This window comes from Mauremys mutica, chromosome 12, assembly GCF_020497125.1.
Source record: "Mauremys mutica isolate MM-2020 ecotype Southern chromosome 12, ASM2049712v1, whole genome shotgun sequence".
Taxonomy (NCBI): Eukaryota; Metazoa; Chordata; order Testudines; family Geoemydidae; genus Mauremys; species Mauremys mutica.
This window is the reverse complement of record NC_059083.1, coordinates 60735713-60749054: the sequence shown is the minus strand read 5'-3', so window position 1 is coordinate 60749054 and position 13342 is coordinate 60735713. Positions and strand designations below refer to the sequence as shown.

General features: G+C 47.2%; 1 protein-coding gene across 2 annotated transcripts in view; it reads right to left on the bottom strand.

Annotated features, from left to right (window-relative positions):
• Positions 1-13342, bottom strand: part of NTN1 (netrin 1) — a 208264-nt gene that overhangs the window by 79528 nt on the left and 115394 nt on the right. The window contains exons 4-5 of one of the 2 annotated variants that reach the window (XM_044983245.1): positions 8970-9119; positions 5557-5610 (exon numbers count right to left, since the gene is read on the bottom strand). In XM_044983245.1, coding sequence (XP_044839180.1) covers positions 5557-5610; positions 8970-9119 — 204 coding nt within the window. The remainder of the gene's footprint in view (positions 1-5556; positions 5611-8969; positions 9120-13342) is intronic. The other variant, XM_044983246.1, reaches the window with a different exon arrangement.

Genomic DNA, 13342 nt, shown 5'->3' with positions numbered 1-13342 from the left:
CTATAACTCATGCCTGAGCATAGCCTCCTCTCACCCTCCACCTTCAGCTAGCTTCTGCACACCACACAAAGACTTGCAGAATCCAGGCCCTTTCAGCACCCCAAGCCATTGCTGCATGTGTTCCCAGCAGCCCTGATGAGCGATGCTGGGGACGGTCACATGAACCAGCTGCAACAAAATACCACCCAACCCAACCGGTTTTGTAACATATGTGTTGATCTGTGTAGCTCACTTTCAGTTTTAGGGCCTGAATCTGCTCTCATTTACACCAGTGTAAATTCAGAGCTACTCCACTGAAGCCAAGAAGGTAACATCATTGCAAAGCCAAAGGGAGATCAGAATCAGGCCAAGAGACGCTTTGGACACAACTCAGGCAACCGGGTGGGACCTGCCCAGCTGATCTGCTGGCTGCTCAGATAAGCATGTGAAATGAATTGTTGGTGTAAGTCCAGTTCCGAGAGAGCGAGTGTCCATGGTACCAAATGCATCATGACATTGGGCACTAACTGACTGTCTCGGTAATTCAGGGCAAATACTGGGGACCCGTGCAGACTGAATCGCCCTCTCAGCCCCTGAACCCAGGGCGGGGCTGTGGTACATCGGTGGGGAAGAGGGGGCAGTGGAATATTGGGGTGGGACAAGCTTGTATCATTGCTGCCAGGGGCTGGGGAAGGACGTGAGCCTCCAGCACTCTCAACCCAGCAAAACGGCCTCCCGAGATCCATGCACAAAGCAGCTCAGGGGTTATCCATTAGCCCTATGCACTGACACTGTCACCATCACCATGGTTTATGCCGGCAATCAGTACCATTAACAGAGCTCTCTTTGGAGAGGCACCCCAAACCAAGCTGGGCAGAGGAGTAGCCATGAGAGTCCACATCTGCATCTCCTCGGCTACAGAATGTCCATATTCATCGGCATGGCCTTTGATACACGCACCAGTGTTTTGGTTTGACACTGATCACACTGCAGTGTATTGGGAAGGGCTTGTGAGAGGGCCCCGAGGCATGACATAAAAAACACAGTATTCCCTGGCCTCGAGATAGCATGCTAGCTCCATCTGTGAGTCACCCCATGATAACCAGACCCTGTGAGCATCAAATTTAATATTCCATCTGCCTTTCTCTACCCGGGTCTGAGCCAGACCTTATGCTCGAATTTACCATTCTCTGATGGAGCCGACTCGGTGTTACTACAAACTGCAGTCTGTGGAATCTCCTAATGGACTCGCTATCAAACCCCCACTGGCATACTGTCAGGATTAGCCCCTTCGCTGCCCATTGACGTACACTTACGTACTCCTCTTAATCTGAGACCTTTTGGGGCCCCCCAGATTGAGACTGGGTTATTGTACATTCCCACACATTTCAAGAACAGCCGAGATGTCCCTCAGCACCTTCATGATATGTATCACATCCCAAAGGAGTCTTAATTTACAGCACCAGTGAGGGCTTTGGGTTTAGTTCCTTTGGCAATTTGCTTTTTTGTCAAGGGAGAGCAATGGGACAACATTTCCCTTAGCATTCCAACCAGATTGTCACAAGCATATTTCCAGATTAGTCCTTTAGATCCTGTTCCCCCTGGCACCTGTTGCACTGCTGTCACTCATTAGCATCCCATGGAAATCATTAGAGTTTTTGGATACACCTGATATTATGCATTCAGCAGCACAGCAGTTGTGCTGCCCATGGAAGTTCCTTATGTATTTGGTAGCTTTGGTTGGTGTGTTTTGCCTTGGGATGTATGATTCATTTAGCAGCAGCCCAGCAAGCCTGCTCCACCTATATGCACCTGCAATGATTAGCAGCTCAGCAGGTGTGCTCTGCTCAGTTGTATCTGGAACACTCAACAACACAAGCAGATGCACTCTGCCTGGATGCATCTAGATGGTCTGGCAGCTATCAGACAGCAGCTGCCTTTTAATCTTTACACTTGAACAGATTAAAAATTGTACAACATTTCAAAGGTCCTAGAAAGGGTCATTTTCCTCCAGTATTTCATAGCACACTACTGGGGGCGAAGGGATAACCAGATGCTTTTCATCTGGACAGCTAAACAAATAAATGGCATCGTACGTCTTATTCATCTCCTCTCCATTTGTGATGTTCACTTTCTCACCAGTGCTGAATCGGAGGATGGTTATCGGTGATCAGTCCCAAGTTGCTTTCTTTCTGTCAATATAGATTGTCTGAAACCACTGCCACAGTTATTGGTTAAACTTCGAAAACAAACACATTACAAAGAGATATGCCAGTGTAAGATACAGCTCTCTTATCCTTATTCTGAATCCAGTCCATTTTATCACGGTCAGAAACCTTGGTAAGGCCATGGGAGTTAATTTTTTGCAATATCACCCACTGGTACATGTTTTCCCATAAATTGGTAGCATAGGGTCATTCTTTGGTCATTTACATATGTCAAGCATTTCTTAACTCTATAGCCTAGTATGGCTAAGCTAAAATCTTACAGGCCTCAGCCTATAGGCCTTGTGTTTCAGTCCTACTTACTTATATACCAAAAACCTAATTATCTCTTCTAACTACTGATCCACCTTGTACTTCTATAATCCTATAATGTGTGGTCACTACCCTTGGACTTTGTGTGCTCCTAGAGACTCTACATCTGAAGCAAGTCGCAGAGGTGACTTTCACTTTGCTAAGCTTGAAACTGTAGCCACCAGAGCTGAACCCACGGTGGTGTAATACCCCAGTACAAAAATTTGCTTTAAATAAAATAAAAGGCTACACATGCATTTCCACTGAGAATAGCCAGGTCCCTAGGAAGGAATTATTACCTCATGTCAGTATCAGTGAGAGGCTTTAGTCAGGGAAGCATGTTTAGTATTGGGGACTTTGCATAAGAATGGGGTGTTTGCAAACTGGAAGAAACTCATAACAAAGTAGCAAAGACAATGAAAAGCTTAGGCCTAGTCTACACTAAGGGGGGGGGTCGAACTAGGGTACGCAAGTTCAGCTACGCAAATAGCGTAGCTGAACTCGAAGTACCCTAGTTCGACTGACTTACCCGTCCAGACATGGCAGGGTCGAACTCCGCGGCTCCAAGGTCGACTCCGCCACTGCCGTTCGCGGTGGTGGTGTTCCGGAATCGACCAGAGCGTGCGGGGAGTTCGAACTATCGCATCTTGATTAGACGCGATAGTTCGAACTCCGAGAAGTCGAACTCACCGCGTTGACCCGGACGGTGAGTATAGACCTACCCTTACAATATAAACTTCTGGAGGAACTCTGAGAGTCTGAGAAGATAATTGCTCAGAGGTTCACCATGACAGCCTAAGGACCAAAGGGAGCAATAGTTCTTCTCAGTGAAAGATGATAAGACAAGAGAAAACAAGCTGGAGCTGTAACAAGGAAGGTTTAGATTCGTGGTTGTGAAATGTGTAACAAAGACCCAAACATCCAGCATTTTCAACTTAGTTGTTCCAATTATGCACGGCTGCTTCTGTTGCTAATCCTTGTTACCACTGCTTTATTTGTTGCTGAAACACTCATGAATCTCCTGTCATCACATGTACAAATTTGCTAACATTAAAAGACAACAGCTAACAAACTGACCTAATGTCAATTCAAGCTCTCAATACCAAACTCAGGTTAAGGGACATACAGTTTGGGAGGAGTTTGTTTTTGCACAGATTCACACTTCGTACCTGGGCCATGGAGACTGCAGTTCAGTGAACAGTCTTCATGAGGCACAGATGAGAGTTACAGACTCCAGGACCTCAAATATTTCTTGCCCTGAGCAACAGATTTCCCCTCTTTAATCTGGGCCACCAATCAACCCGACAAGACAAGTTGAAATGCAGGGTTGCTGCTGCTGTGACTGAGTGACACAGGAGGAAGAGAGCAAAGGATTAAACGCCAGTGCTAAAGAAAACATTGAGTGGGCTTCAACTTTCCATGACACTGCAAACTAAAGCCTTCACCCTTTCGCTTTCCAGGTGTCCCTGTCGTGGAAAGGGTTACTACTAAGTACGGAGCAATGTGACTGGCCTGAAAGTTCACTGGGTGAAAAGTCCTGCCACCGAACAGTGTGAGGGACTCCGAGTTCAAGTCAAGGTGACATCCATCACTTTTAGTACAAAATCCCTAATTTATGAATCCTCCTACACTGCTGGGACAAAAGCAAACAACCTCTGCTCCCGAAGTCCCACACAGAGACAGTTCTGTTCAAATACTGCAGGAATCTACAAGCCTTTGGACATCATCAGTTACCATGTCCACTTTCCTGGGGGCCTCTTGCTTGCATTGTAATTGCCTGTTGAGACATGTTAGGCCTCAAGGAAACTATATATAAATCTCTGGCAAATCACTTTGTGACATGGGAGCCGGGGTGAGGGGTGGGCATTCTTCTATGACATACGCTGGTATTAATCAGGAGTAACTCCATTGTAGTCAGTGGGATTGCACTGGTGTAAAGCTGGTGTGAGTGAGAGGAGAATCGGCTCTGGGGTCTTCAGCACCGACATCTGCACAGTATAAAAGTATTTGTTTCTCGTGCAAGGAGAAGGAGCGTGAATGGGAAAATAAGAGGGTTCGTATGTCATGAGGTGCCTGGGCTTTTTCAGAAAGACCCGGGTTTATCCTGGATCTGGGACGTTGTACTGAGGCTGTCAATCTGGACATTATAACAAATCCACAGCCACCTAAATATTCCATGGTTATCCCATGGCCCCTTGGAACTCCATTGCAACAGAGGGGCTAGAAACCAGACGATCGTGCTTTAAAGCTCAGACTCCTACCGTGATTATCCTCCTGCTTTTACTAGTGTTGGGTGTAAGGCAGTGGTGCAAGTGCATGCACATCTATCCACGCCCCCACCACCCCAAGCCAGCACATTGCACTCAATCTCTGCCCCAAACCTAGCCCAGCTTCTCTTTGATGGTGGAGGGAACCCCTCCCCTACACGCCCTGGCTCAATCGGCTGTAAGGAAGGAAAGTGCCATCCTGGCTTGCCCAAGCGTTTGGGGCAAGCAAAAGACAATCGCTTTCGCCCTGCTGATGAAGAACAATTGAGCCGGGCACTGTGGTGCCATGGAGCCATTTTTAGCCTCAGTGTCACTAGACAAGAGAAGATTTGTAACCACGCAGGTGAAGCTTGGCTTCTAGTCCTTATCTCAGTCTGGCCGTGGTGTTTCAGTTCCAGGCCCACTCTGGGCAACCCCAGACTAGAACGTCATATACACACAAACCCAGTCAATGCAGTCACCATGTGCCTCCTCCGAAAAGTCTCTCTGTGTTTCTATCTGTGCAGCCACATGATGCAGGGTCCCGGAAGCGACCACCTGCACAGGCATTTTGGAGCTTCTCTCTGCAAGCACGTCTTGGCCTTTAATTGGTATTAGTTTATCTCAGTATAGGTAACAGAACCACGGGGGTACGTGTGGAGCGATAACCTCCCATTTCCCCTGCCTTCCTCCCCAAAATGGCTTTCACTCTTGCTTGTCTATTCAGGAAGCCTCCCTCCTCTGCACTGAAAAGGTATTTTCCATCCGTGCACCCATCAGTGGAGTGGATTAAAAAAGAAAGGAAAATAACATACCTGCAGGTTCTTCTGTGCTGCTGGCCGCAGTGGTGGGTGGAGCAACAGGAATCTCTGTGCAGGAGAAAAAGAAACAGGAAGGGAAGAGAAAGGATTAAAAAAAAAAGAGGGGGGGCATTATTTCAGGCTCCAGATAAGATTGGGCTATGCACACATCCCACTTGCTTGTACTAACTCCATCTGCATGGGAGTTGTTTGCAGTCTTACATGTGTCACAGTGAGAAAGCAAAGGGTTACACTCGAGAGCCAATGGTGCTCTTTTGGGATACAGAACCTGCCCCAGGTTGACAATTGCTTGTGTTGCCCAGGTGGGTGTAATATAGGAACTGGGAGTTCATCTGTTTATTTTTTTAAATAAATAAGAAAAATTCAAGATATGGCCTGGGGCTAAAGCAGCCAGTTTTAACTGTATTCTAGGCTATGTCAAACAAACGGAAAGAGAGAATGATGCTAATGTTTGCTTCTTCTGCTTAGTTGTTGTGCGGATGCATGTTTCAGGAAGTGATCTTTGCAAATCATTTCTTTCCAGCGCAGTAGGCTATGCCATGTGTCATGTATGAACCCTATTGTATCTCCTTGGTGGGACAGACATTTTATCTCACACCTCAAAGGAAATACAAATACCTCTATTGCTAATGAAATGTTCCCTGCTTTAATTTCCTAGTCACAGGATATTATGTATTTTGATACACATTTGAGGCCCAATAATGCCCTGGATCTGCATGCCCAAGTCTAACTGAACACAGCGATGTCAATAGGCTGGAGTGCAGGATATGATCCTAAGTGCAGTGAGATGATCTATTCTTCCCTCAGTGCACATGGAATGAAAACGGTTGCATATTTAGAGAAAAGTGCCGGGATTTCTGTTCATATGTGAAAATCCCGGTAAGAGAACAGAATATGAGTCGAAATCCTCCATGTGAATCTGAGAGCAGAATTTAACCAGAGGAAAATAGCATACATACTAATGCTTGAAATCCTTCTCTTCTTAACTTGTGTGGCTCCCTCTGAAATCAGTATAAACCATACAAATGTATGTGTGTCGGATATTTGGCCATAAGTGTATTCCTGTTCCTTACATGGGCTGTGAATTTTATGAAAGATGGAAGTCTACTGGATTTTGAATGGGGAAAATATAGGCAATGGTAAATCAGAGAGTTGAATCAGAAAGTTAAAGACAGATGGAGGAACCTGTTCTAGACAAACTTTACCGGCTCCCTCCCTGTCTGTGTCATGAAAAAGATGCTTAGTACAAAAACCATTGCTCTGCATTAAAAATATCTATTATGTTGGTTGACATTTTCTAAGGATGAAACTGTGCTATTGCTTGAAAAAAATTAGAGATCATAGTGAGCAGAATTTATATAAGTTTTAACACTTTTGGCTGCATATATTTGGCATATGTGTATTTCATGATATATCGGACCTGCAAAATTATAGTTGTCCTCATGCCCTGGGGCAAGTAATTTTCACTGATGGGCAAGTAAAATATACCTTCCTCTCGATGATCATCATTATAAAGAATATTCACTGGTTCATAAATTGTCGTGACAATATATACATATAGGAACAGGATTTGTAACCAGTCCTCAGTTCTGAAATTATTCAAATTGTACCCCCAAAATGTGTGGGTTCCTTAAAACAATATTTTACAATGAAAAGAATTAAAATCCAGTAATAACGAAAAAAATCTCCTGTGGAACTAATCAGGGAAGTGCTTAAAAGCCTGCAGACACCATCACGTTTTCTGTCAAAGGCAGAGCAGAGTGCCTGCATGTTCTTTAAAATGCCAGCAGTATGCAAAGCCAGACATCCAGCCACTAGAGAGCACCTTAGCATTCTAGCAGGCTGATACTCCAGCAACATGACTGTCTCGCAGGCTGATCCCATGAGTCAGCATGAACATGCTCCTCATTGTGCTCACTTTGATCACATTGAAATTCTGTGTCTGTCTTTATTTAGTGCAATACAACCCAGGGGAGGTGATGCAAGGAGCAACTTACCCTCTGATTTACCATGGCTGTTGGGGATGGTAGTGATAAACCTTTGCACATATCCATTGCAAAGCACAGTGGGGTGTCAAGATTATGGCATCTTGGGAAACAAGCATCTGCTTTTGGCTCCTGCTGTCCCATTGCAACATGGGAAAGAATGAATCTCAAATGACCAAAACCCACCATGGAATGCATGCTTGATTCAGTAATAAAAGCGGAGAAGGGGTATCTCTCCATACTTAGAAACAGTCATCATCTCAGGCAGTCCTTGGGAATGGACAATGCTGAAATAGACCCATGGTCTCTGATAAAGACTTGATTCTTTCAACCTTCATCTTCCTTTTTGTCTTAACACCAGGAAGTTAGCATAGGCAAGGAAGGCTGCTGTCTACTGCCCCTCCTGCTTTCCGAGACTACTGTGATTTGGTTTTGTTTTGATTTTAACTGTTAGAATTTTGTCATTTGGTTTCTTTAACAGAAGTAGAGAAAGAGGGACTGAAACAACCACACACACATCACGGGCGGACAAAGTTATCCAACAACAGCAAAGACAACAGGCAGCACAGCGAATGGTTCAATTGAAGAGATTAGGGGTTAGCATTTGACTGAGACATAGAACACACTCTGGCTGGCTGTGCAGATGTGGATCTCCCTAAGGCTGGTTCTTAAGGGGATATAAAAGGGGGGAGCTGGCATTTTACAAAGGGAGGAAACTTTGGAGGTTGCAGCCTGGTGCTTGTTGCTGTTGTTGTTTTTAAAGTGTATTTTAAATCAGAAGATTAATAAAAACTTTAAAAGACATAAAAAAGTCAAATGTTCCACATTTCTGGCTGGATCATGTGAGCGTACAGTCCCATTTAACAGTCTGGGTGTGCGTGCTTGTAGAGCGCTCAGCTGCTTTCGATATGCTTTTAGGATGACAGCAACTGTTAATAATGAACCCTGGCAATCTGCTGGTTTCAGTTGAAGGACCTTGACAATACAAGGCCAGGAAAGAAAAACATCATAGCAATTTGCCATAGGAACCAGGATTGTGGTGACATCTCAAAGGAAATAAACACTCAGGACACCCATTGCATTAAAGAAGTGTTTGCAAAGCAAAAATCAAGCCCTTTTAAAAAGTACCCAGCTGTTTGATTAAGTGGGTTTTAAACTGCACTCACATAAACTAACCACTGTGGCAAATGAGATGCATGTAATCTGTGCATATATCTACAGCATAGATGCACACAGTACATGCAATCTGTCCAACTAGGAGTTCACAAATGTGTTTTCAATTAAACACTGGTAATTGAGCATATAAAATCTGGTGTTAGTAACCATTCGACCCATTCAGGTCTCAGTGGCTGAGTTGCTGTTGTTTTTTTTAAAAGGTTAATTCCACTATGCTACAGACTTCAAAAAGAGTGGTCCACGTACTTATGCAAGGGGCAATGGGAGATCGGCTTTGCTGGTAGCCTTTGGCACATCGATTGCACGTGATGCCAGTCACACCATCTTTACAGGGACATTGACCTGTGGTTTGATTACAGGTTTTGCCAGCTGCACCCACGGGATGGCAATCGCATGCTGTGGGGGGAACACACAACAAAAGGGTCAGAGGTGGGGGAGGGGAAAAATGTACAATGTCATCTAGAAACAATATCAAAGAGCGCCACCTATGGTATGAGACCATGTTACAGTAGAGCTGCAGGACTAGGTAGAAGTAGCAGTGATTGCCACAAGGTTTCCACAGCTATCCGTCCAATCTAACGCTACTGCATGTCAGTAGCCAGCAATCCCGTCAACCTGAAACAAAGGTGGCATTTTATAGAGGTGGATTTAAACAGTCACTATGCAAGTCAGAAACCATGACAAGGGGATGAACAAGCCCACAATCCAATTGCTGAGGACATGGCTCAGGCCAAACACATTTTGAAGGCAAAACATGCACCTAGTTACATCAAACCAAGTGGATAGTGTTTAGTGGAGGCTTTATCTGCCTCCAGATTATGTAGATCTGAGCAGCCAAGGTAGCACGGGGTCTTTTAGAGCATTGCTGTGATGACATCCACCCTGTGATGTTGCAATTGATTACTTCTAGGAGTTTTTGAGTTGGGAGTGTTGGTCCCATGGCTGGGAGTGCCAGGAGAGGGAGAGGCAGATAAACATGGTGATTCAGGAAACCACAGTGCCAGCTGGTGACAGCAAAGTCACACAACGCATGTTATTGGCCAGTTCATTAAGAGAGGAGAACAAATTCAGGGAGCAGTTTCACACCTACTGGTTGCAAGGGATTTTAGCTGGAAACCATTCGATTTCAGAAAGGGTCCGAATTCATTTCACCTCTCATGTAAGAACCTACTTTTCTTACTTTCCCTTTCACTTTCTTACTTTTCCTTTCACCCTTTCCCTGCTGAGCAGCATCCCCTGCAGCTGGTACTGTGGGTGCAGGAACGAAATGCCCCTGTCTTTTTTTCCCAGCCTGGGGTACCCGCTTGCTGGCATGTCCCACTGTTCCATTTCAGGTGGATGGAGGTTTGAGTGCAGATGTGAAGGGTGTGAAAGGAGATGCAAAATCTGCACTTGAAAGGACACTACGTTAATTTCCCACAAGGTCACTTACTGTGCAGCTGTTTGTAAAAAGCATCAGGGACTGTAACTATCACAACACTTCATGAATACAGGCACAGAGGCTCATTAACGTCCGTTTTTCATATGCTACACACTTAGGGCCAGATTGTGGCCTACCCCACCGAGATGGGCAGCGATGAGGAAGATGCGAGAAGCCCTCCTTCCCTCCTCTAGCATTCTCCTGCAGAGTCCATTCACAATCCCCCTAAGAAGCACAAACCCCGCTCCCTCTGAGTGTCCCCATTGGTGCTAGCATCCAGAGGGTTTGGGTGAGGGCAGGGCAACGGCTGGCCCTGCTGCCTATGCCCAAAGGCCAGCAGAGGTGAATGGGCATGGGAAGGGGAGTGTGTGGTACAGCTGAATTCCACCTGAGGACTCCAGCCTGTTAGCATCAGTTTGAGCATGTAACTCCCACTGGTGCTCATCATGGACTCTTGAGAGGGCCCAGCCAGTAGGTCCCTCTTGTGCATCCCCGTTCCCCATTGTGGCAGTCTGGATTCCTTCACCCCATCAAGGGGAGACCAGGTCTCTCTGGAACATTCTGTGCTCTGATCTGCACTATGGACCCCCCTTTGTACAGCCAGTGACCATCCCGTGCATCCAGCTTCGCTCCACAGAACTTCGTGATTCCCACCAGTTTGTCCCGATACCACTCGTCTCATTGAACGCATTGCCGAGGCCCCATTTTCTGTGCTTCGTTTGTGTGTATTCAGGCTCATCCTTGACTGCAACAACACCTCTGAGACATCTAGACCTCCCTCTCCATACACATACACGCCGGTCACCTCTTAACCACACTTTACATAGTGAATGCCTCAGCTTTACTGAGGTCAGTCCCTCCATCCCACTACATGTCATTGTTCCTCTCTTAGACCTGCTCTGTTTGGCAGGCTTGCCTGGGATGAGGTACAGAATGGAGCACAGTGTCCCAGAGGGAGGGCTCACACCCTAGTGCATAGAGGGGTGCTGTCCCCCAGAATCCTCTGACAGTGGCAGCCTGGAAATGCCTCCAGCTGCCATGGCAAGTAGAAGAAGGTGGTGGCCACAGACACCTCACCCCTACACTGGCACTGGAGCTGCCCCAGCCTTTCCTAACAGGGCCGCCCAGAGGATTCAGGGGGCTTGGGGTATTTGGTGGTGGGGGGCCCCCGCTGCCAAATTGCCGCCGAAGACCCGCCACTTTGGTGGCAGGTCCCGGGGCGGAAGGACCCTCCGCCGCGGGTCTTCAGGGCACTTCGGCGGTGGGTCCCGGAGCGGAAGGACCCCCCACTGCCAAATTGTGGCCAAAGACCCGGAGCGGAAGAAGCTCTGGGGGCCTGGGCCCCACAAGAGTTTTCTGAGGCCCCTGAAGCAAGTGAAGGACCCCGCTCCAAGGGCCCCAAAAAACTCTTGTGGGGGCCCCTGCGGGGCCCTGGGCAAATTGCCCACTTGCCCCCCCGCCCCCCAGGCAGCCCTGTGTCCTAACACCATCAAGGCAAATCTTCTCTGAACTGCCCCTCCCAATTTTAGTAACAGGTTGGGGAGTCATTTGGGCCCAAAATTGGGTGGGGGAGAAGAGTGGGGCACAAAGCTGACTCTACAGACCTTAATTCCTGCTGCCCTCCCGCTCTCCTCACAAGATCCCCCTGCCCCTCCCCTGGCACACACCCCTCAAATTCCCTCTTGCCCTCCTCTGGCTTCTTTTTTCTTGCTCAAATTCCCCATGCCCCAGCTCTCCTCTGACTTCCCCTGCCCTCCCTCAAATTCCACCTCCCTCCACCCATCTGGCTCTCTCCTTCCCCCTCAAATTCCTTCCATTCCCACTCCTTTCCCTGCCATCAAACTCCCCCTCCACCACTCTCTCTGGCTTCCATATTCTGCCCTGGAGTCTCTCTCTCTCCCCCTCTCCAGTTTCCTCCTTCCCCTCCCTCCAGCCTCTTTCTCCCCTCCCCCATCTTTCCCCTTGGAGTTCTGGGAGGGGAAAGTGGGCAGCCTGCAGAAGGGCACCTGCCTCGTCTCTTCCCCTGCTCCCAGCTGCGGACAGAGCCAACCGTCAGGAACCGCTGAACTGCTCTTCAGCTGTCAAGGGGCGGTTCAGGTTGGAGAGGGGAGTGCAGCAGGATGCACCATTGTCCTCCCTTCCACCCAATGCCTTCTCCCCACTTCCACGTCTACATGGTTGAGAGTTTGGGGTGGGGGGACAGGTGTCCCCCTCTACTTGAAATTTGGGATGGATGAAAACGTCCCCTCCACCTTCCCTGTATTCATGTCCCTGCTCACTTGAAGGAGTTGTGGCAGCGTGAGGCAGAGGAGAAAATCTCTCAGGGAGGCAGCTGGGAGGATGGGTAACCTGCCACCTTCCCACTGGCCTCTCACAGAGCTGGTCAGGAAGAGAGGGAGGGAGGAGAGTTTCCCACAGAAAAGTGACAGAAATTGAAATTTTAATCAAAAAATTTAAAACTGCAAGTTTTCTTCTGATTTGGGGTGGGTTTTTAACTTAAAGTCAAAATTTTTCCACAGAAAGCAGGCACTTTTGGTGAAACATTTAGTTTAATCAAAGCCCAATTTTCCATCAAAAAAACAGTTTCGATGGAAATTTGACAGTCCCGACTTAAGATCAAAAGAGACAGGCGGTCTCCTCTGGGGAGGTAGCAGTGTGAGGAGAGGTATCAGGAACAAGCTAATCAGAAATCAGGGAAGGGTTAGCAGCAATAAGATATAGTTTAAAACTGTAAAAGGTTATACACAGGGAATTGGGGAAGGGTTGAAAGAAATACAGAGTAAGGAAAGGGTTAAAGATCAAAGACTAGCCGACAGGACAGGGTTCAGAACAAAGAGTAGCCAGGCAAGGGTTAAATGCAGTAAGGCAAATCAGACAAGGGTTCCGAGTGGCAGACAAAACGCCTCGTGATGCATGCTGCCTCTCTTCCCCTTTGGGCCCATGTATTGTTCATATAGGGCAGGAGCCTGCGAGCCCTCCATCCTAGGAGTAATCCTTATCCACAGGAATGCCTCCATTGACTGCAATAGGATGGCTTCAGTGAATAAAGACTGCTTTCACGATGAGTAAGACTCACAGAATCAGGCCTGAAGGGTAGGGACCTTACAGGAGAGGGGTCTGTCTGTAAAGGCAGGACTTTGTGGGCACCATATAAATAAATAGCAATGCCACCGCCCTCTCCCATGATGTGATACTTTTG